This window comes from Eleginops maclovinus, chromosome 22 (assembly GCF_036324505.1).
Source record: "Eleginops maclovinus isolate JMC-PN-2008 ecotype Puerto Natales chromosome 22, JC_Emac_rtc_rv5, whole genome shotgun sequence".
In the NCBI taxonomy this organism is placed as follows: domain Eukaryota; kingdom Metazoa; phylum Chordata; class Actinopteri; order Perciformes; family Eleginopidae; genus Eleginops; species Eleginops maclovinus.
In genome coordinates, this window is record NC_086370.1 from 22,052,702 (window position 1) to 22,077,814 (window position 25,113).

Below are 25,113 nucleotides of genomic sequence, written 5' to 3' on the forward strand. Positions count from 1 at the left end.
TTTAGGTGTTCTGTAAGACATATTCCTTATGAAGAAAACACAAGATAGCTCTAAGACTTGGTATTTGTAAAGTCTTATCCAAGAGTACACGTTTAAAAAGGGAGCCACAGACACTTCTCGATGGCAGCATTAAACAGAAGGTTGGTGCTACTTGTGCTTATTGTTCACACTTAACTTTATACAGTAAGGTTGGCTTGTTTTCCAAAATCAAATCAAGTCATGAATCGTTTCCCTCCTCTGTGCCTGTTTTGATAAATTATCATTGCTTTCTATGGTGGCCGACGGGGGGGGACGCACTACAGCGGTCCAAATCTCTCACATTCAGAGAGACGTCCTGCAGCTTCACAAACACAAATCTGCCGAAACACGTGCAATAGAAGAAACATCTTTTTTCGCGTTCACTAAAAGCGCTGCAAATACAAAATGAGGGAAGGAACTTAAAACAAAACGGGAACCAGGGCACGCTAAAAAGGGACGCACACAGCTGGGATCGAAGCGCTCGTTAACGTGTGAGGATTATAAGGCTTGCCAACAATCACTGTCACGGGAAACTCACCTAAAATGTAAGTTTTATTGGCTTTTATTTTAACATCATGATCCCTTCTAGTACTTTTGCAGATCTGCTGTAAGCTAGATAGCTAAAGTAGCTAACCGTGTCATCTCAAATATACTGTCAAAACACCATTATGAATCAGGTTATGTGCATGCATGTGTTTCGGCACATTTGTGTTTGTATTTGCAGTGTTTCTGAAGCTGCACCTCGTTATTTTCAATGTTATTTTCAGTCGACCACCGTACTTATCCTTAATCCTCAGAAGAAATCCCCTTCATTTCTGTGATTTTCACTCAGAATGTAAGTTGTCAAACATTTAGAGAGACTGGCGGGTTTACTAATGAAATCTCAAATGGGTTATGACATCAATCACAAAGTTTGATGGATGGAAACACTTGTAAATTATGACATGGTTCATCATACACTTCATTGGCGTATGCATAGTATGGCATTTTAATGTGAAACCATATTTTAAAACATTATTTGTCGTTGATTTCTGTGTTTTAGGCAGCATGGTGAAAAGAGGGTACTACCTGCTACTTGGATTGGTATCTAATGAATACTGGGATGAAGTCATACCATATTGTGTGTGTGTGAAAAGGCCAAATAATAAGTGCTGATGTTCCCCAGCATCGCTTGTTGCTTTTAAGGAGTCAAAACGTCTTCGAAAGCAATCAACCGAAACAACTCTCATTTTGAAAAATCTTTACCAGAATTGCAACCATTTTTTACTTTTTATCACCAGAAACATTTGGCTGTAAATTCATACAGAGATTCAAAAGCTTCCAATTCATAGGATACAACATAGAGACATTTATTTGTTTCAATACCCAAACCATGTGGTTCTCCCCTCCCATCAGCCCCAGAAAGCAGCATTGTTCGTTAAAAACCAAAAATGGAAAAAAACAAACGAAACTGAAACTAAAATAAACGTCAGAGTAGCTCCGTCTGTCCTTCCTTTGTCCGTTCATCTGACCGTCCGACAATGGATGCACAGGTGAGTGTGTGTGCGCGTCTGTGTGAAAATACCATTTGTAAAAAAAACTAAAGTAATCTAGATTGGTTTCGGCCAAACGGGGGGTGGGGGGGTGGGGGTCAGCGTACAGCGTACATGTGCCCTCTTTAACAATCTGCCCTCCCAAAGATGACCAACTGTACTGTAGTAGCTTCCGGTGTTTTTCTTCTTCTCTTGCTGCAATTCAGTACACACACACACACACACACACACACACACTCACACACACACAAGCACACGGCCGGGGAGTTTTAGTTTTTTGTCGTAAGTCCTTTAAAGTGTATTCTTGGCTGGGTAGACACGTTTTTTAAAAGGCCAGCAGGGGGGGGGGGGGGGGGGGGGGGTAAATCGGTGTGGAGGCTCCTTCCTTGTCGGCCATATTGGATTCTGTACAGGCTCACAGAATCTCGTGGACGTGCGGCGTTCTAAAGTCTTTCTCGAGAGCCGTCAAACCCAAAATCGTGACAGAGTTAATACAAAAACAGGGAGGAGAAGAAAAGAAGAGTAGTTACATCATTCCTGTGTTCTTCAACGTTGGTCACTTTTTGAATTCCATATATTTATATCCATATATATTTATATATATATTTATATATTCTTTTTACAATTAAAAACACCATGGAGTTGACAGACTATTTGGTTTCTTTTTGCCTAAGTGTTTCTCTTGTTTTTGTAAATAAATGTAAATGTTTTTTTTCTTCCATACTGTCAGTCGGTGTAAAGGCGCTCAGTGTTTGTATCCGTACAGTCTGCATCACCAGAACTTTTTCCTTGATATTACATGGTGTTTTTTTTATCCATTCGTGTCCCACTGATGCAGAACACGTCAGTCTGTCGAACTGAAAGCGAAAGTCCTAAATGGAGTCCTCTCATTGGCTGATTTGGCCCAGGTCTCTGTGTGATAGGCTGGGGCTGAGCAGCTGCGTCTGCGTGGGTCCGTTGCAGCTCAGCGCCCCGACGCTTCCTCCGCTAAGATTCAGGAAGCAAACAGTTTCTCTGGCCTCCACCTGTGCAGCCGTGCATCCGCCGCTGACCCCGCCTTCCTCCTGCTTCCTGTGGGCCAGCGCCAATGCCCTGAGCTGCTCCTGCGCCTCCTCCAGCAGCAGCGCCACCTCATCCCGCTGCTGGCCAATGGCAGAGGAGCAGGAAGTAGAAGACAAGGCGACCTGTGCTGCCCTCTCTCTCCTCGCTTCCTTGCCTCCCGCACACATGGCCCTGGTTGCTGGCGTGACGCTGGTTTGCATACAAGACGCCTCGCTGTCGTGGTGACACTGGACGGAGGGGATGATGGGGATGGAGCAGGAGCGAAACGGAGGAGGCGGGGAGTGGCGGCGTCCGGGTCTACGCAGGCTGCGGGCGTAGGGATTGGGTTCGCTTGGGTCGGACGGGGCACCTGAACGTACCCCCATGTGGACGCTCAAAGGCGATGGCGACGGAGTCTCAAAGGAAACAGGAGATTGCATATGGAGGAAGGCATCTCGTCTGGGGTCGTCACAGCGGTGCTCACCCTGCGTCTGGCATCTGGAGATGAAGGGGGAATGGGTAATGAAGGCAGAGAGAAGAAAGGAGATCCTTAATCGTTGCAAAAAATATTTAAAAACTATTAAAAAAATACATTTTATACAGAATAATATTTAAAAATATGTGCAGTATTGTGATGGAAAGTGTAAATAAATATGTCTTATTGCAATTCCCAACATTGTAGATAAAATGTATGATTGAGGATTGCAAATACTTTCTGCTAGATCAAATTAAACAACACAAAATACACATTGATTGGTAACAGACCGAACTGTCGAACTTAAGAACAACGTTTAGCTTGATCTGTTAGCGCAACATTAAACCGTCAGACATGGACGTCTGCTATGACATGTTTATGGTGGGTTTGTTGTCTTGGTTTATGTCAAGTTGTCATAACAAGGACGTCACAAACACCTTTGCATCAGAAGTGACATAACTTAATGACACTTAAAGACACCTGTCATCAGTATTCATTAATGATTAAGACAGGTGTGATGTCAGTCTTATGAACACCCATTCAAGTAAAGTGTTACCCATTTATTTTGTATTAAAGTGATTTTTTATGGGAAATAAATCCATCATGATAAAGAATTTGGTTGCTAATTCATGCTGATCTTGGGAAATGCTTGGTTTAGAATACATAATTGGGGAATTCACTTCCAATTTTAATTTCAATCAATTTTTTTTAAATAGATGTGCTTGCCAAATTAATTTCCCAATTTGGGATGAATAAAGAATATCTGACTCTATTCAAATACAAAAATAAAACAATTATTTAAGAAGTTTCTTATTTTTTCCTGAAGTAAATTTACTTTAATTAACAACAGACATTTTGGGGTAACTTTTTATAAATACTTTGAATGGACAAATGAAAAAAAGTTCCTTCTTCTTAAGTTTTATAAAATATCCTTGTTTCATTTCGCTCTTATTTTTAAAGTTGAAACGGGTCCTTTTGACCCAAACACCACTTTAGATTTTAAAGGAGAAAACGTCCTCACTTCACCCAAGAACTCATTTTGTCTTTGAGTGCAGTTTCTACTAAATCGCCTTTTTTTTTTTTACTCCCACGCTGAAGCCCCGCAGAATACACAGAGGGACAGCTCAACGCCCTTTGCCATCTCACCGAGGAAGAAGAGGGAGGAGAAGATGGGCCGTGACATCTTTCTTTCATCTCTTTCTTTCTGAGTCCACACACACACACACACACACACACACACACACACACACACACACACACACACACACACACACACACACACACACACACACACACACACACACACACACACACACACACACACACACACACACACACACACACACACACACACACACACACACAATCTCAAGCGGAGAGGTTACCTGGAGTTTAGTTTTTGTATTATTGATTTAATGAAAAATGTCGAAAACAAGTTTTATTTGAAAGTTCAGATTCAGTCAAGGACAGATGAAGTTATCACTCGCTGTAATTTTGATTGTTTTTACATCTATCGTTCCAGTTTTGTTTCAAGACCATTTGCTTTGTTGGAAAATAATTTTACTTTCAACCTATTTGTGCATCCTGTCTTCTTTCCCTTTCAGTGTCTTTCTGATTCTTAACCGTCCTTAAAATCAACTAAATTAAACATGTTCAAAGAGGACATATCATACTCATTTCAGGTGTATATCAGTATGTAGAGTCTCTACTTTAAAGAGTCCTCTCCTGCTGATGTTCAGGTGTATATCAGTATGTAGTGTCTCTACTTTAAAGAGTCCTCTCCTGCTGATGTTCAGGTGTATATCAGTATGTAGAGTCTCTACTTTAAAGAGTCCTCTCCTGCTGATGTTCAGGTATATATCAGTATGTAGAGTCTCTACTTTAAAGAGTCCTCTCCTGCTGATGTTCAGGTGTATATCAGTATGTAGTGTCTCTACTTTAAAGAGTCCTCTCCTGCTGATGTTCAGGTGTATATCAGTATGTAGCGTCTCTACTTTAAAGAGTCCTCTCCTGCTGATGTTCAGGTGTATATCAGTATGTAGTGTCTCTACTTTAAAGAGTCCTCTCCTGCTGATGTTCAGGTGTATATCAGTATGTAGTGTCTCTACTTTAAAGAGTCCTCTCCTGCCGATGTTCAGGTGTATATCAGTATGTAGTGTCTCTACTTTAAAGAGTCCTCTCCTGTTGATGTTCAGGTGTATATCAGTATGTAGTGTCTCTACTTTAAAGAGTCCTCTCCTGCTGATGTTCAGGTGTATATCAGTATGTAGAGTCTCTACTTTAAAGAGTCCTCTCCTGCTGATGTTCAGGTGTATATATGTATGTAGTGTCTCTCCTGGGACATGTCTCCATGCTTTAATGTTCAGAAAGTTCTTTATTTTTCTCATACTGCCTGTGCTGCAGCACCTCTTTTCACCCTGTCTGTTCTGATTGGCTAGCTGGCCGGCTCTGTTGTGATTGGCCAACCCGTTAGAGATGTCCCGCCCCTTAGCCTCTCAAATACAATGTGTTGGAGCGCTAGCCAATAGAAGCATGGGTGTAACATAGTGATGTCACTATGTTCTGGAAGTAAACAACGGAGTCCAATGGAGGTGTTTCAGGCAGTGGGGGGGAGTGTGTTGGAGAAAAACTTTGGGATTTTAGCCTTTGCAGACCATTTACATGCACCGAAACTAACACACAACAGGAAAGGGAAATCGCAAAAAGCATTACTGCGCTTTTTAAAATCAAGCTCTGCTCTCGATCACCTCTTAATCTCACTGATGTTGTTCCAGCTACTTTTTGCCACGTCTCGTTCTGTCTGAAGATCTCACTGATGGTGTGTTATCTGTATTCAGGGTCGAGTTAAGCCACATTACAAGCCTCTGATCTGTATCCTGACATAACTTCACTGAGCCCAGACATAATCTCTTTCTAAGACTGACCGGTGCTATCACGGTCTAAATCCAGCTGCGTTCTCCGGCAGAGCCTTATTATCGTTTGCGTAATAACTCATAATCCTCCACAAAGGCTATCTTTCTCTGCCATGACAAAAATCCAACTCGGAGTCCCCCTTGTAATGCCTCATCACACGCCCTCTCCATCAATAGCGGTGGGAGGAGGAGAAGGTGGGTTTTTCTTTTCGTGACTCAAAGGAAATCACTTGGTCCTTTTATCGCCGCAGTTTTTTTTTTTCCGAGACATGAAAACCTCGCCAAAAATAAAACCACAACGGAGATTTACTTTGCCCACAGAGAGGATCCCAGCGATAAGAGGAAGATGATGCGAGGGTGCTAATTCCCCCGATAACATTCACAGACAAATCTCTCTCTTTTGATGTGTTGAAACGCAATCAGATTGCACAAATCTAAGAAGCACCGTTCAAATATAGACCCTGGAGCGACGGGGGAGCAGCTGGAGGGGTATTACATGGAGAGATTGTGTGCAAGTGAGGTGAGATAAGTTACTGGGCTTTTATCTTTTTTACAGGAGCTCATTACATGCACAAGTGTTAACAGTCCTGCACATCAATCCATTCCCCATTCAGCTGTCTGGAGACACATTTTGCATACATACAACTTAATATCATTGCATTAAACTAACCCAATACAGTTGTGTGAAATGTGTTTACATAATGCATCCAATCAGAGTCAACGTGCATGCTTTTCCCACTGAAGGCTGCACGGTATGGCAAAACGATGCAGGGATAATATGAACGTCTCTGAAGAAATACTGCAAACAGAGGAGGAAAATACAGAAATGCATACAGTGCCTCCATCAGCCATTTTGGAGACAGCCTTATCTTAAAATAGAAGTAACAACACAGGACATTCTGTCTCCCTGTCAGCCATTTTGTCGAGATAACACAAGGCTTCTCTAACAGGCGTGGAATAGAGCGGGCGACCTTTCTTTTAAAGCCCGTTTTCCAACTGTCATGTGCTATCTGCACACTGCTCTATCACATCCTTTCACCGCCGCCGTTTTCTTTCTTCTCTCACTCACTACACTTCCCAACACTTTCCGTCTGTGTCAGAATGCATTCAAAACTGCTCGCCTGTCTCTCCCCGTCTCCGTCTCTCTGCTGCAGCTCTCCCTCTCTTCTTCTATGCAATCATGGCCAAGTATCACCATGGCAACTCAGACTACCATACTATGTTGAAAGGGGAGTCTGGCTTGTTTATCTGCCGTTATGTGAAGTCGTGCATTAGTGGAATGAGTGAGTAGATGTGCGAGGGACTTTTTTAAAGGAGCATGACCTCTTGCCGTTTTCTCCATTTGTTCGTCATAAGCTATATTTAAAATGTGCAGCAGCTGTGCATGAAGGCCTTTTATGAAATGTAATTCTGTGCTATGGTACTCAAATAAGCCCTATGATTGCAGCAAAGGACTCTTCTATCAATCAGGAGACATGTGGGCGGACCAGAGGACGCAATATTTGACCAAAAGACACAAAATAAAACATACCTGGTCCATTGAGAGGATCCTTCGCCTGACCAGTGGACATTCAGTTTGGCCAGAGAGTGCTTGGACTGACCATTGGGTTAAACCAAAGACAGCAGGGCGGTCTGGAGGACACCTGACCAGTGAGCACTCAGACTCAACAATAGACATTTTGGACTTATCATATGGACACTTGGGACGGATCAGAGGACTCTCATGATGACCTTACTGTCACTTGGGCAAACAGAAGACTCTGGGGTAGCTTCAGAAGAGCACTTTCGTTGAGGAGAAGCACTCTTAACAAGCTTGAGTGGCCCTCAGAAGTGACATTTGGGTCAGACAAAGGAGTATGAACAGGGACTGACTCTGAAGCTAGCAGCTAACGGTGCTAAAAGTGCAAAGAAAGCTAACAGTGTTTGGAGAAAACGGAGGGTTGTTACTTATCTGTCGCTACTGTATCTTTACATAGCTAATAGTTGTTTGTTTATGTGTTAATTTCCATCATTTCCAGTCTAAAACTATTACATAGAGATGGGAAAACTTAACAAGATTGAGGCCCCCCTGTGTGCAAACCACTGTCACTTAATGCCTATAAACACGTCTAGCATTCTGACCATATGTGGGAGTGTGTGTGCCATAGCTTTCTGCTCGTCCTCTTTTTTATTCGTATGCATGTGGGTCATGTGGAGCTTTATCCTCAGCCAGGACCGCTGGGACCTGAGTGCCTGAAGTGAGGCTTACTAGTCCAAGTGGGTAAAATACTGACTCGAGACACAGGGTGAAACCGTTGCTCACCGTTCCCTTGGCTGCTATGCAAATGCTGATAATATTTAGATGCCAGGATTTAAACGGTGTGAGCCATAGCATTAAAAAAAGAGGCAGAGAGTCATAATTTAGGACAGGTTTGACGAGATGTCGGACAGGGAGGGCGACGGAGGGAAGAATCTGGATGTGCAGCTTGCATCGTGTCCTTAAAAAGCACCACTGAACTTCCTTCCTTTGAACTCGTGCCACCGTACTGCAGACCACTACATAACGTGACCTTGTTTTTATCTTCACTCAGCAGATTGGAAACAAAGGGATGGGGGTTTGGGGATTAAAGAAGAAATGCAGTATTTTTTTGTTAAAAGACAATCACAGAATTGCCTTTGAAATATCCTTCACTCTCTTGAAATGAAATCCAAAGCTCTGTCCGTAGCGGCGGGGGCTTGTATTTTTCAGTTAGTGGCTTTCATTGAATTGACTCAGCACATGGAGGATACAGCAAAGCAGTAAAGGGAAGAAAAGACAGGATAAAACCTTTAAAATACTCTCTGATTCTTAAGCTGTGATTCCACCTAAACCAGTCTTGGTCTGTCTGCATTGCAAGAGCCTGCAAACACAGTCAGCTTCATTCGCCGGCATTTCGTCATAATGAAAATGAAGCTGTCAATCATTTAAAGCTAATTCAAATACTGTAATCTATCCTTCAGTTCATTAATCTCACCCTCTCTGTGCCTCTGCCTCAGAAGAGTCCACTTCCTGAAGGTGTTGGTAGGCGGGCCCTGAATACTTGGACCCTCCAATCGGATTCAACCTTCCCCTCGGTATGGGCGGGGTCCTGCGCGGAGCCGACCAATGGGATGCCTTGGTTCTCTGATCCGGGCTGTGAGACAAGGAACCACTTCTGGGAATACAAAGAAGAAGTCAAACAATATGTATTGTGTATTGTTTATCATTTGGTCTGATGGAATACCTCGTTAGATGAGACACTTTTGGACATTTGGCATTCCATGTGGAGGTTTGTGTAATAATTGATGGGGTTTGAGTGGGATCATTAGTAGCTCAGGTCACATGTGGCTTCAGGCAGATGGTATAGATTGATTGTAATAACTCGTTCTGTTTGTTAATTGGTTTGTGCATCATGGAGTTGGTTCTGTTTGAATAAAACTGCAATTTGGATTAGTTCTATTTGTCTTTCGAGTCTGACTGTTATTTTTTTAGAATTAATCTGTTGAAAATAGGGTTTAGGTAAGCTTTTCCGTTGCTCTGTTTGGGATTAAAGACATTGTGTTATCAGGGAAAACAATCAAAGTGTGTGTTAACATTAGAACACAGTTAAACATTTTGATGGGACTCATTTTTTTGCACAATCTTTGCACCTATCTGGTTCTTCTGCAAAACCATTTCTTGCATGCAATTAGAAAATTAAAGTTGTAAAGTTGAATGTTGTACAGAGGATCTCGAGGATTGGAAATCAAGCTTGATACTAGGACATAAGTTCCTCTTAGGACCCTCTTTTCTGAGATTTCACCAAGGTTATTGGAATATATCCTGCAGTAGAAAAGGTCTACAACTCAGAGGTAAAACAACATCTTTCAAGGAAAAAAGGGGGGATTCATGGCCCTTAGAAAAGTCTGTTGCATTACAAAACTCCATGGTGTTATATGCATGTCCTCTTTGCTTTCCTCCAATCTGTCAGAACAGATTTTGCCGCCAGAATAAAATACATAAGTACATTTCGACTTCGAGCAAAAGTCCTCTCCAGGCACTCATTCATATTTAACACTGCTGCTTTAGAGGAGAGATTTGCCTTTAAAATTTGGGTTCTTAGCCACAAGAACTGGGAGCCCTGCTTACAGTCAGGTACTTACTGTAATAGTGTTGGCAGAGTTTTCTATAAAACACTTTCAAACCAGATATTGAATCCGAAACACAGAATTAGCCTTGGTTAGTTTCTCTTACGCCTTAGTTTTGGACTGCGGGTATCCCTAGTGTCCGAGTCTCTGCCTAAGCTGATGCGATTCTAAACAAATAAACCCACTAAGAAAAAACATTTGTGGTTAGAGGACTGCCAGCCAAGTAATCCTATGATCGACTCGGCTCTTCAGTGAGAGAGCGAAATGGAAACAGAAGCAGTGGGAAAAGGTCTGGCAGGACTTTAGCCGAAAGGTTAGAGGAGAGGATTTTGTGGTTTGAAGGTCGTCTGATAGGGTTTCTCGTTTGTCTGGCTGCTCAAATACTGCCTGGATCCTTTGGAAAAAACCTGATAAACCCCCAGCTGCTGCAGTGGGTTTGTTAAGCAGTGGAAGCAGAAAACTACGAGAGCTCTGAGGTGTGAATGTCTGGAACTAAACCACACTGAAGGAGAGTCAAAAAAATAAATAAACTTTGCATGTGTCGCAGCACCTCTTTTCACCCTCCGTCTGAAACCAGAGCCCAGTGCAATGCGTTAGCTTGCTGGTAATCCAACTAACATCTATTTTGCATATTGATTCAAGTCTGTTAATAACCTTTTTACCATATTTACACACTTTTGGGTCAAAAGCAAAAGAAATATCTTGTACATTTTTTAGACGTTTGCCTTTTAATTCTGCCTAAAGAGTTTCAAGTGGAACTGGCTGTTTAAGAGGTTACATAAAATAATAAATGTAAAGATAATGAGTCAAAGTTTAAATCGTTAAATATTTATTTATTTCTTATTTTACTTGAAGTTTCGAACAGGAAATTGCTTTTTGAAATGCACTTAATTCAGGGGCATTTCTTTAAGGGTATTACCATTTCTATAGTTTTGCCTCATATATACATTGTCCATGTGATAGTTTTTACAAAGCAGGTTAAACACACATTTTCGAGGCTTTCTTAATTTTTATGCTTTCAAGTATAGCTATATGATTTCCTCCTACAGAGATAAAGGTTTAAAAAGTGCTTCATGTTGGACGCTGTCTTTTCTCTGAGGCATAAAACTGAACACTAAAGACAGACGGGAGCTCTCTCCTCTTTGGCTCAGCTTGGAGAATATGTTTGTATTGTAACAGAAAATCCATCCTTGGCAGAGATGTAAATTCCAACTCTGTCAGAAGTAGTGTGTGTGTTGGAGTGTGTTGCTCCTGATGAACATGCCAGCGCTCACACACACCACTGAGCAGTGTGTGTGAGCTTTACATCCCTGCACTGGCTCATAAATGAAAAATCCTCGCCCATGTGCTTCCCCTTTTATCTCTGCCTCATCTCCTCATGACGGCTATAGATATCCTTATTAACATGTTTAGAGCTCTAATTATAATTACTATCATTCTTCCGTAAATCAGAGCAATTAAGCTCCGGCTGCACTGCAACGTGGGTAATTCAATTTCTCACTTCACTGCGTCGCCGCTCATTGCGGGAGAGGACACTGAAGTCTATTGTTTGTTTAATTATTACTGTTTTCCTGCAGCGATCGGAGGGGGTGGCTGCGATGATACACCTGCACGTCACCGTGTGGGGGCGATTAAAGGTCTTACCTGTGATGTTTGGCCGTGCCTCTGGAGCTGCCGATGACCGTGGTGGAGATGTTGCAGTGTGCAAAGCTGGGCGTGCAAACGGTTCCCTGGCGAGGCTGGGAAGAGCGTTTGAAGTACTGCGGGAACAAACAACAACAACGATCATTACCATCAACATGTCATGAGGAATCCTTCAGGTATATTACAACTGGAACCATGATGTTGGAGATGCAAGACACAGTGTCCCCACTTCCTTCTTCTTCTGAAGCAGGGTTCATTGAAATATCTCACATTTCTTTCCCACACACTGAGACCCTCGGGGTGGGGAGGGCTTTACTGCCTTGATTCTGTTGATTGTCAGGCTCTAGTTACTTCTATTTCTGCCTCAAAATCATTCCTGCTTTCAGGGATTGAGGAAAACTGTGCTGTGTGGAGAGGGGAGGGAGGCTGCATGTTGATAAAGGTTTCTGTGTGAAATCTTCTAGCAATGGAGGAAACGTCACTGAGGTCCAGATTGACTTAAAAGCTGTTGAAGAACAGACAGAGGTAGCCTGAACAGACTGCAGCTGTGCATGCATTTATGATGTGATACTGCAGGTTATACTGGATTGTGTTATTTGCTATATCGACTATTTGTAAAATAGTTATCTTGGCTTTACAAATGCACAGTTAGGCTCTATACCAGGGGTTTTCAACTGGTTTTGTCCCAGGGACCACCATTCGGACTAGAAAGCAATCCGCGGCCCACTGATGTGCCTGCGCGTGCGCGTGTGTATTTGGTGTTACATGCATAGCTCAATGCATGAAACATGAAAGAGAGGCCACGCAGATTTTATAATAATAAAAGTAGATTTATTAAATTAAATTAAATTAAAGATTATTTTAAAGAAAGAATAAAGAATAATAAAGTGTTGTGCAATTCAGTATTGGGAAAAGTAACTAAAAATGTCATGCAAAGTCAGTCTAGGTGTGTGACAAAACAACAACGGAGAACAAAAATCCAACAACACCGGAGAACCAAAATCCAACAAATGAAGACCAAGGCAGCCTCAACTGCTGGCTGGTCAGGGCTTTTATAACCCAGCCAGGACAGACCTGTCACCAATCACCTGCTGTAGAGACAGAGAGATTGAGAAAAGCAGAGAGAGATTGAGAAAAGCAGGGAGAGAGAACAGGCTTACCATTAACACAGGGCGGGGCCTAAACCCGCCAGGGTCGTAACAGTGAAAACATGGGAGAATTAGGCCTACCTGTCAGTGTGATATCTGGGCGTGGTGAAGTCCACACAGCCTGTCTATTCGTGGCGAAATGGTAGACAGAGACAGTCTCATGTCATTCTCTGGATCAAGCCTAGCCCTGTACTTATTCTTTAAGTACGCCAGTGTAGAAAAACCACTCTCACACAGGTATGTGGTTGGAAAGGGCAAAAGACACCTCATTGCTTTTGCAGCAAGCTGTGGAAATTCTGTCTGGCAACTTATCCAGAATTTAACAAGGGGCTGTGTGTCGTACATATGCCTCCTGACAGAGTCTGTGGACATCTCAATCAGCTTATCCTCTTCCACAGCCGTCAGACTTGACCCTACTGATGCATCGTCACTGAATGGGAGCAGGATCCACTTGCTGTCACGGCGCCACTCTTCCGAATCAGTGAAGTACTTTGCGAATTGACGCACAAGCTTCCTCAAATGCTCACATATAGTGTCGTTGATGTCAGTGCTGTCAGGGTATTCCTCAACTGAAGGAAACATCGCCAAGTTATTGCTCTCCACTCGTTCGATCCACTTTGACATTTTTTTCACAAATGCGTCGAGCTTCTCGTAGAGCTGCATGACGTTTGCATCTCTCCCTTGCATGGAGCTGTTCAACTTGTTCAGCTCTGCAAAAACATCTGTGAGGTACGCCAGCTTAGTTAACCAGTAACTATCGTTGAAATTGGAAGCCAGATCAGAATGCTTCTCGCACAAGAACTCGTAGATAGCTCCGCGTAGTTCAAACACACGGGCGAGCACAGCGCCGCGAGACAGCCAACGCACCTCTGAATGATAAAGGAGAGAGCTGTGTTCACTTCCCAAGTCATGGCATAGGGATGAAAACAGGCGTGTATTCAATGCGTTTCGTTTTATGAAGTTGACCGTCTTGACAACGACATCAAACACACCACTGAGCTCAACACTGAGATCTTTGGAGGCGAGAGCCTCTCTATGAATCAGGCAGTGTGTCCAAATTACCCCCGGAGCCACCCTCCTTACATGCGCAAACAGTCCAGTCTTGCTGCCACTCATGGCTCGGGCCCCATCGCTGCATAATGCAACGCACCTCTGCCACGAGATATTGTGCTCCGTGAAAAAATCGTCCAGTGCTTTAAATATTTCTACACCGGTAGTTCGCCCGGGCAGTGGTTTGCAAAAAAGAAATTCCTCGCACATAGTGCCACTGTCCTCGTATCGCACAAATGTTAACAGTTGCGCATCATTAGTAACATCTGTCGTCTCGTCGATTTGAAGGGAAAACAGAACTGTCTGAAGTTTTGCCATCAGCTGGTCTTTGACATCATTTGCCATTTCCCCAATTCGTCTTCCGATTGTGTTGTCTGACAACGGAATAGTTTTTAATTTGTTGGCACATTCTTCGCTTACCATAGCTCTGCACATATCTATGGCTGCTGGCAATATAAGCTGCTCTGCAATGGTATGGGGCTTCTTACTTTTTGCAACCCTGAGAGCGACCAGATACGATGCTTTCAGTGCGTTTTCATTTATTTTTGCACTCTTCCTCATGGTAGCCTGCTGTCCTTTGAAATCACGCAACATCTGTTGCATGTACTCAACGGGTTTGGCCTTCAAGTGGACGTGATGCGTCTCCATATGCCGCGTAAGTTTCGACGGCTTCATAGCTTCATTACAGAGAATTGTTGAACATACGAAACACAGTGGTACCTCCTCTCCTGCTCTGTCTGTCGTCACTGTGAATCCATATTTAACATATTCCTCATTGTATTTTCTTTTTCGTCTTTTTTGCGAAGTTGACGCTTCGGAAGCCTGTCCTTGCCCTATCGTGGCGGCCTGTCCCTCTGTCGTGGCAGCCTGACCCTCTGTCATGGCAGCCTGTCCCTCTGGCACTTTCCTCACTACAAAACGATCCATTGGTGCTAGATATATAGCTAGACTAGTACATATGTAACAAATGTTTGCTGTACTACAACCTATCTTAAAATACTCTCGTCGGCTATGCTTATAAATGTGTGTCAACTTTGCTCGCAAGACTGTACGTAATGAATAATAAGTGAGGTTAGCGACGCAACTCATTACCATTAGCGAATCACAGGCTACCATAGACTGGATAGGCGCAAGGCTACATTCTGTCAGCTTGAATTTCCTTTATATTATTTTAAACATATTTTTCACGATATGTAACGGTATTCTGGAAATGTGTTGAAATATCAAAGCGAATTTATATTAAAAAAAAACAATGGTGAACTGATCAACATAGGCTCTTGTCACGGACCACATGCAATGCCGCCGCGGACCACCAGGGGTCCGCGGACCACCGGTTGAAAACCCCTGCTCTATACAAACCAGCACTTTGAATGGCCTTTGTGTCGGCTTTATAAATAAACCAACCTTAATCACATCTCCTGGTGCACAGCTGACACAAAACAGACTTTAACTGGACAACTGGTGCAATAACTCTGCCTGTGGATATAAAACTGTTGTGACCTCTGCTCATGATCAGTATACTGTACACTTTTGTGCAATTCACATTTGCAGATTTTGCATATTTACAATTTGCTAACGGTACTGACTCAAACTCGCTTTTTGTTACCTACTTACTGTCCCTTTTCTTTGCACTGCACCTTTGCTTCAGTAACACTGCACATTTCCTCACTGCGGGACTAACCCTAACCCTGATTCTGATTATGTATATTAGCTATTTCACTGTCCACGAAGATGAGCAAACACCTACACTTCTAATGGGAACTTAAGGGGTAGCAACTGGTTCCCAATGTGGGGTGTGAGCCCTACTCCTCTCCTGTTTTATGACATTATTGGACAATTTCACACAAGTTTCACAATCCCCAAAATCATTGGATTGACACAATTAGAGAAGAGAAACATGTGAATAAAGTTTGGAAACAATTGAGTACGATTCAGACTGATATATCTAAACGATGAGGGGGAGCATGACTCCAAATCTCGCTTACAACAGCTTTTCCCAGGACATGACTTATTTCAAAGGCTTAAAGTAATTGAAATATTCCAAACAGACTTTGTGATAACAGCCTTTGCAGTAATGTATACATGCACATCGTTTGCATATCGAACCATCTCTCTCAGTCTGATCTATTCCATATCACCGTTCACGGCAGAAAAAATCACGCCAAGAAATGAATCATTAATAAGCACTGAGTTCATCAGTTGGAACGTTTATCAGCACATCTTCACAATTAAGTTTCAGTGCATTTGAATAAAGACATTTTGGATCAAATGGAGAATTACAAAATGTGGAAAGATGGCGAGTTAAGCGTCACAGAAACAGCACACATAAAACAGCACAAAAAACAGACTAATCCCTGCTACAAATACCGTCCTTTCGCCTATAATATCAAAGAGTACATTCTTCTGAACCGGGACTCAAACCTAGTGGCTATTTTTGTCGTTTTTAGCACAGTGAATAATGGTGATTTTCTGACAGGATTTACCGCATGTCCTTCGCTTTGTTCAGAAATCCATTCCGTTTATACTACTGCTGTATATCTTTCCCTTTACTGCTTTCCACTCCCTTTGAATCTCTTCCTCATCCTCAATGATCTGCCCCTCCGTCCCTCCTCTGCTTCCCCCCTGCGAGCCGTCATGACAGGATTTCTAAATCAGCAGTAAAGTGGAGCTACAGTGGTCCCAGGTTCACCCTTTTAACCGCCTCCATGTTCGCCCTCGTCCTCGGAGAGACCCAGATGCGAGGAGGCAAATATGCAACAAAACATTATTTAGTTTTCACGATAAACACCAATGGCCAGGCAGACTCAACCTTTGCAGTGAACTCAGAAGAACACGGCGCGACACAAGAAAGACTTCTAGATTTTAAATTTGAAAGGCCTGCGAGATGTGAGCAGAGTGGCGCTGGTTTGATTTCTTAACTTCTACACATCTCTCTGGAAGTGACAGTTCTCTCTCCTCAGCATCGTCTAGACGTCTAGTCATTCCTAGACTTCTGCAACAACCAGAGACCCATTTTTATTAGGCACAAATTTCTTTAATGTCTTTCTGAGTTTGATGTCCTGCTAACAAGGTTGTCACTGCTGTTCTCTTTTGAGCACCCTCTGCAGGACAGCGGCCTCATTAGCGTCACAGATGCTGCTCATAAATCCATGACATACTTTCTCTCTTAACTTGAAATATAAACGTAGACTAGAGAAGTAGACGATTAGAAAGCAAGGTAATGATCTCAGAGTGAAGGAGAGAGACTTTTGCCCAGAGCTGTAAGAAGTACTCTGATGCTGTACTTGAGTAAAAGTAGAAGTACTCAGATCTTGTACTTGAGTAAAAGTAGAAGTACTCAGATCTTGTACTTGAGTAAAAGTAGAAGTACTCAGATCTTGTACTTGAGTAAAAGTAGAAGTACTCAGATCTTGTACTTGAGTAAAAGTAGAAGTACTCAGATCTTGTACTTGAGTAAAGTAGAAGTACTCAGATCTTGTACTTCAGTAAAAGTAGAAGTACTCAGAACTCAGTAGTCATTGTCTGATTGGTCCATTTCAGAATAATATCTCTGATATGTTTTATAATGATTGATCATTAAAGTGTTCTCAGAGCTGGTAAAGGTGCAGCTAGTTTGAATGGCTTTGTATACTGCAGGGTAGCTGCTGGATTTACTGCAGGTGAACTACAGTCTGATTTAAGGGTTCATTATATTTACTATCATTAATCCTAATCTGCCTAGCAACTAAAGGGATTAAATACATGTAGAGGAGTAAAAGTACAAAGTAGCATCAAATGGAAATACTCAAGTTAAGTACAAGTACCCAGAATGTGTCCAGAAATATATTGTGTAACATCCCATCTTAAAGTGGAATTAGCAGGGATTCACTTCGTCCTCAAAAGCAGATATTTGTTTAATCAAAGCGATACGATTGAAATGGTTTTTCTAAAATGCTAGCAGTCCCAGACCAGTTTTGCATATTAATGATAACTTCCTCCGTGTAAAATAAAAGAGGCTATTAAAACAGCTGAACATATTTCATCAGAATCCAATCATACCACAACAAATATTAGAAAACTCAAACTCAAAAGTAGACCTTTGGCTCCTGTTTGGCTAATTGCTCTATTACCGCCGGCTCCTGAAATGACTGGATATTGTTTTTCTTATAAAGAATGCATTGTGGAGAAAAACAAGTCTGATCCTTTGTGTTTAAATGCTGCTTTTAAACCTTGTGTTATTTGTTTAATTTCTAACAAAGAGCCTATGGGGAATTTACATGCAAATTAACTGTTTTTTTGTCGGCTGTTTTTCTAGACATACGCACCCAGAGCCGCATTGATTTACATCCGCAGGCAATCAATTACTTCAATTCCTGCACACAGAGCACAACACGCAGGGTTAATGTTGTTTCAGGAGCATGCACCCACACACGGCTGATTTTATTTCACTCTGCATCCAACCGCCACAATTAAATCCTAATGAGAATTGTTCTAATCCGACCTAACAGGGATTTTGTTTGAGTTTTTGGTGTAGATAACCAAGCCATATAGCCGGGCAGGTCATTACAAAGGCATCAGCGCTATCCAGCAGTGGCCTGTCACAGAAAATGAGCACCTCTGATTAGCTCTGCAGGGCCCTTTGTTGGAAGTATTTGATTAAGCAGTGGACTGGAGAGGAGCTCCGAGTTATCCGATCTCCCTCTGTCAATCAGGCTTCGGCACCCCATCCTGTATTCCACAGGTGTCCACGGTCACGCCGCATAATTGAAATTGCTCCGTCTCTTCCATCCAGACCTCAGACTGCAGTGTGTGTGTTTGTGTGTGTGTGTGTGTGTGTGTGTGTGTGTGTGTGTGTGTGTGTGTGTGTGTGTGTTTATAACGCTGTAAGGCTATTATGGACAGCAGCATCTCTGCACATATCATAAAAGAATCTTCTGGGTGCCTCCGGATGTTGAGGCGGTGCATGCTCAGTCCTTATCTTAGAGATTAAAACATCCATTACTCTGCACACACACACACACACACACAAATATTTATCCATTTATATTCACCATAACATGCACCCTTTGCACCACAAATGTCCAGACTGGGCATGAAGTCACTGTCAAAGGATCAATTGTATCTGTGTGAGTTTATGGAGTTACCTCGCCTGCAGCTGAGTGAGAAAACATCACTTTTATACGGATGACCTCTATAAACCGTCTGTATTGCTGTGTGACACAGGCACTGGTTTTCCTTTTTAAAGCCTAGATATACTGCATTTTCAAACTGAAACTACGTCAGTGGTCAGTGGTGACTTATTGGAGGCAGTTTTACCTCTTTGAGCTGGTATTCAGAGCTCTTTATTGGTCTATAATGGATAAAAACACATTACTTTTTCTGCCTGTAACTGCAGGAGCATTGCTAAGTCTATTCCTCCAGTAAGGACTAGAAAGCGTGATTGAACTGTTTGCATATTTTTCTTCAACATGAATCAATTAACATGCACATGTTAAGTGATGTTTGAGTAATTGTCGCCCACTTTCTTAGGTCGCTAGGATAATGTCCCACTTAAAAGTCGATATTTTCTGCTTAATCACAGCCTGAAAAATTAACAACTGCTGCATCAATTAATGAGTGATGATGAGAGAAATTCAGCAATTAAGATGCAGACAGATGCAACGGGTGCTGTTCGACTGGACTCTTCACTTTCTCAAATACCATCCATCCATCCATCCCTCCATCCCTCCATCCATCCTTCCATCTTCTCCCGCTTTTCCGTCAGGGTCACGGAAGTAACAGCTCCAGCAGAGAGCCCCACACTTCTCTTTCCCTGGCCACATCAACCAGCTCTGACTGGGGGATTCCAAGGCGCTCCCAGGCCAGCGAAGAGATATAGTCCCTCCACCTGGTCCTAGGTCTACCCCTCGGTGTCTTCCCAGCTGGACGTGCCTGGAACTGCTCCCTAGGGAGGCGCCCAGGTGGCATCCTCACCAGGTGCCCGAACCACCTCAACTGGCTCCTTTCAACGCGAAGGAGCAGCGGTTCTACTCCGAGTCCCTCCCGGATGACTGAACTTCTCACCTTATCCCTAAGGGAGATGCCAGCCACCCTGCGGAGAAATCCCATTTCGGCCGCTTGTATCCGCGATCTCGTTCTTTCGGTCCTGAACCATCCTTCATGACCATAGGTGAGGGTAGGAATGAAGATGGCCCGGTAGACAGAGAGCTTTGCCTTCTGGCTCAGCTCTCTTTTCGTCACAACGGTGTATTTCTCAAATACAGTTTTTCTAATGTCATTTTACGTCCAAATTAATCCCATAATTATAAAGTTTTCTGTTATTTTGAACTTAATACATGGTCATGGAAATTCCCCTTCCTACCTGAATTAATTCAACCTTTCAGTAGAATAAGCGAGAGTGTAATTGGTGTTTTAATTGCTGTTATCATTAGTATTATTGAGTTTTCTACATTATGCATCTTTTATTCGGTGTTTAATATTATATTTTCCATACCTATATTCATCAATACTAATCAGTATCAATCTTTATGTTATATGAATGTTAAATACATGGTTATTGAATGGGCTGTGGTGGATCTTTTGAAGTAGTCAGGGGAAACCTGGAGTAGTGATTCTAGAAAAGTATTGACAACCAGTATCATTTTTGAATGTGCTAACAGTTAGCGTGTGAACAGATGTTAGCATTAAGCTAATAACAGCAATTCCTGCAGGTAACGTCCACATCACTTTCAGACGGATGCATGGATGAGTAGTGTGACTGGGCCATAATGCTAATGCTAATTACCGTGTAGCCTCAACTGTTCGATGAGTAAACTGATGATGAAGGACTGTCTGCAACTATTTGACTAATGTGTGTAAATAAGGTTTAAATAAAGGGAACTGAAGCAACACAACAGCAGTGTGTGTAAAAAGACCTTGGCCTTGAGCTACATATGCAGTGAAGAATAACTTTAATCAATTCAGAGTCAGAGATCGAAATGCAACCGACTCCTGTGGGTGCTTGAATGAACATTTTACCATATTTAACTTGACCCACTCGTAGGCACAACCCAAACCAAATTCACAACCCATTTATAAAGACTCTGGAAGTATAAAACCTAAACTGTGATTCCTCAGGAAGTATGAGAAAGATATCAGAAAGCTGAAGTGAAGTGAAAGGTGCAGTGACCCATTTACAGTCTGAATGGAGCGAAGAGATGAAAGGAGCAGTTTAAAGAGCACTGGGTTTGAACATCTCCTCCATTGACGTCCATAATAAGAAAAGTAGGGAAAAGTTTTACAGAAAATAGGAAAGATATAAAAGTAACAGCAATAAAAAGAAAAGGATAAACATTTGAAGTTTCCGGTCAAACGTTGATCTGTTTTACACAACATACACAGCCCTAACTATGTGCACATTAAAGCATTGTTATTCTCAAATACTGCACGTTTAGGTTCAAATTTAAATGCAAAATGATGTTTTTCAAATGCCTGCACACTATATAACCTAAATGTATGTAGCAGGGTGGGCTGCTGGTATTCCCTTGATGTTTGTCTATGTTTTGGAGCTGGTTTGTCCTTGGCACAGCACTCAGCGTGAGGCTAATACGAGGTGGCACACCTGACACATTGCTCCACAAACTCACACATTGCACGGATTACTTTCCAGCTTTGTTACCTCTGTCTCAAAGCTGGATCTCATTTGAACCCTTTGTGAACTGAAACTCAGGATCTACGGGCAAGAACACCTCAGTATTTTCAAGTCTATAATCTCCTGATTAAAGCTGCAGTCCTGCTTCACTCAGACACTCTTTCATCTGTTGATTCAAGTTGAAAATGGAAACTGTCAGCCTGCACTGTATAAACATCTGGTGACCGTTATGTTGTGGAAGATATATGGTTTTATGATGATAATACCACAGTGGATTCCTTAAATATAAGCTCCATAGAGCCAGATAAATCTCCACGGCGCTTTCTCTCAGAGGTTTCATGCTAGAAAAAAGGTCTGGAAACACACATTACCATTCTGTTATTAAGAAAAGGCTTTACACTAAGGTGTCTTGGTCAGCTGATAGCCAATAACACATTGCATATAATATTTGCAAATATGTTTAAAACTGAGTGAAACAGAAAGCAGCAAAGAAACTAAAGAAAAAGACGTGGACTTTGTGAGCCTGATTATTTCATAACCCATATCACTGAAAGTACTTTGAAGCGGGATGGATCTTTGGCCAAATAATCCACCCGATCCCACGTCTTTAAGGTACATTTTACCCCTTTCGTACCGAACCAGTCGCGCCCAGCGCCCCTGCCCTCGCCTCTGACGTCAGTGTGATGGTTCTTGACGGGCAGTCGAGTGGGGCCAGATACGGACCGGCCCCGCTGCGGTGGAAACAGGAACCGGTGCTCGATCGGGCACGAGTGTTACTATCAGATTCTTTCTCTTCAAACTCAACTGTATAATGCATGTTTTCTCGAATTTCCTTTTTCATTTCTAATTATGTGCCAGGCCTTGTTTTGTTTTATGCTGCTGCAACAAACAAATGTCCCAGTTTGGGATTACTGCAGTACTTCTTATCTCATCTCATACTATCCTGCCACTTGGCTAAGCTTTGACACCTTGTTACCTGAGCATTTTCTTGATTTGAATCCTCCTTACGGTATTGAAGTATTTCACTGTGATATATTCGCTGTAGTGATGTATTTTGATTGCATTATTAAGCAGCTTTGTTTTGCAGAAAGATGTTATTGAAATACATACAGTTATAAAGTGATGGCTAGTTCAATGGAAACATCCATGGTTTTAAGGTATGACAGTCTGCAGGAAATAGAAAAGGAGTAATGGTGTTTGGTGTCAACTTGATTCCTCATCTTTCTGTCCATCAGAATTTAAAAATGTCACATGCATTTACTTTAAAGCTCTTTCTTCCATTCTACCTCGTGCAAACTAGGTCTCGTATTCAGGCTCCTCATGCATGCACTTCTCCCACACCCTGATGCACCTTGAGTCTGTGAATGATGGATGGCGAGTCCCTGGAATCTGCGCTACATGTGCTTCATTGTAAATTTAAATCCTGCGCTGAAACATACAATAAAGCTGTCTCACCTGTGTGGGTTACAGACACACGTTCCCACAAAGCACTCTGAGGATGTGGATTCTTTTTTTACTGACATTTGAATTAATGTAATACTTTCTATTCCAGCTTCTCTGAAAACGCACTTCTGGGAGAGATGCGATGACAAAGCGCCCTGAGAAGATGATGAATGACAACGCTCGCCGGCGCCGGACTCCCAAACCACCGAACGATTTCTCACTCAAAGACCTGCGAGCCTGATGCGGGTGTCCAGGTGGAGACGGGAATACAAAGTGATTTAACGGCAGCTAAAAAATACAGGGGGGCGGGGTGGACTCAATGAGAGGTGTAATATGTGTACAGTGTAAGCAGGATTTGTGATGCTGTCTCATGGGGCGCTGCTGCCAGATCTTTTAAGTGTAAGATGACTTGAGAAACACAACATCGAAGTGCTAATGGCGTTTAATAACACATCTAATTAAGGGGACATGTTTTACTTCAGAGGTTGTGTTGTATATTTGTGTTGTAAGGTCTTTAAAATGACTAAAATCCATCTCTTCTCTGTCTTTATGAAGCTTTATAGCAAGTTAATAAGTTATTCCTTCTTTTAAATATCTGTCCATAAGGTCTTGATCTTACCTCGTGCATTTGCAGGTTGGCGTTAGGGGCCCTCAGCTTGGCATCCAGGGCGTTATGGGAGTTAGCGGTGTAGTTCTTCAGACTGCGATTCTCCTTCAGGTGAGCCTGGAGTTTCTCTCTGCGCCTCCTGCAGAGAGGGGGGGGGGAGAAAGGGAATCAGGAGAGCTCTAATCACCGACGGCTTAATGAAAGTGATTCACACGAGACGGATTTTGAGATAGTTTAATTGTATTTAATATGTTTAGCTGAAAATACTTCTTTACTTTTACATACGTGACATTTTAAATAGACTTCTAATAGAGTATTACGACACCAGATGCTAAATGAAACACCCATAATTCAATAAAAGTAGTGACTTTTTTGTTGAGATAAACCTATATGAAACCATCTTGGTAATTGTGTGGCAATGATATTAAATAAGCTCAGATATAAAAACATGTAGGAATAAGTGGAATTTGACCCGATAGGACAGCAGGAAGTTTGACAGTGAGTTACAGCAAAAACCAAGCGTCAATCTTTCGTCTCTTTTCCCAAAATCCATTATATCCTTCGTACTGTGTGAAGCATCTGCAATTTTCAGTCTCATCCACCGACATGCTTTAAAAAAGAATGAGTCAGAGGCCAAGGAGAATTGCTTTCTCATGCCCTTGAGGAGAGAGGAGAAGAAGAAAGTGAGCTATTTACCACAGATGCTTTCTATCTATACCTTTCCTTCCCTTCTCCCTGAGCAGTAATATGAAACACAGTTTATTTGATGTACCTCGACTCCATTTAATACATTCTGCGGAGATGTTTTGGGGCTGAAATCACTCAGATGTGTTTTTATTAAAAAGGCCCTATTATGGCCGTGGCGCAACTGGCTGGGGCACCTGCACTGTATGCCGGCGACCCAGGTTCAATTCCCGACCCGTGGTCCCTTCCGGATCCCACCCAGACTCTCTCTCCCACTTTCCTGTCACTCTCCGATTAAAGGCAAAAAGCCCCCAAAAAATATATATAAAAAAAAAAAAAAAGGCCCTATCATAAATGTTGGGGTTTTCCCTTTCTGTAGTGTTCTATAGGTTTTAGTGCACGTAAATGGTCTGCAGAGGCCGAAATCCCTGGGTTTACATCCTGAACATAGGGACATAACTACTTAACGAACCTCAATTGGCTACCGCTCAAACTCATTATTCGTGCTAAGGGGCGGGACATGCACAGCCCGTTGTATGAGAAAAAAAAAGAGCTTTCTGAACATCAGAGCATGGAAATGAGCAGAATGCTCAGACAGACACTGTAAGTCAATTTACTGGAGCACTAATTAGTTAAATCTCACACAGAAGCAGACAACACTTCTGACAAGACAGACATAATTGTAATAATTGTAATCTGATTGATCCCAATGATTTAAAAGAAGCTCTTCTGGTTTGTGTTTAACACCAGTGAACATCCCATGCTCTTAATTAACGCAACACTAGTTACTCCGACAGCAGCAAGCTGCTTTTTATCAGGCCTTTG

General features: G+C 42.3%; 2 protein-coding genes across 2 annotated transcripts in view; both read right to left on the reverse strand.

The window, feature by feature from the left end:
• Positions 1-1,130: 1,130 nt before the first annotated feature.
• LOC134859253 (pro-neuregulin-3, membrane-bound isoform) overlaps positions 1,131-25,113 on the reverse strand; it is a 321,042-nt gene continuing 297,059 nt past the window's right edge. The window contains 4 exon segments of the mRNA XM_063875647.1: positions 1,131-3,089; positions 8,972-9,151; positions 11,748-11,863; positions 23,617-23,743. Of these exon segments, the coding sequence (XP_063731717.1) occupies positions 2,438-3,089; positions 8,972-9,151; positions 11,748-11,863; positions 23,617-23,743 (1,075 nt within the window). The 3' untranslated portion in view covers positions 1,131-2,437.
• Positions 12,414-15,291, reverse strand: LOC134859254 (protein FAM200A-like). Its single transcript, XM_063875648.1, has 2 exons — positions 12,977-15,291; positions 12,414-12,838 (listed from the first exon to the last, which is right to left on the reverse strand). The coding sequence occupies exon 1, from the start codon at positions 15,059-15,061 to the stop codon at positions 12,980-12,982; it is 2,082 nt and encodes a 693-aa protein (XP_063731718.1). The 5' UTR covers positions 15,062-15,291; the 3' UTR covers positions 12,414-12,838; positions 12,977-12,979.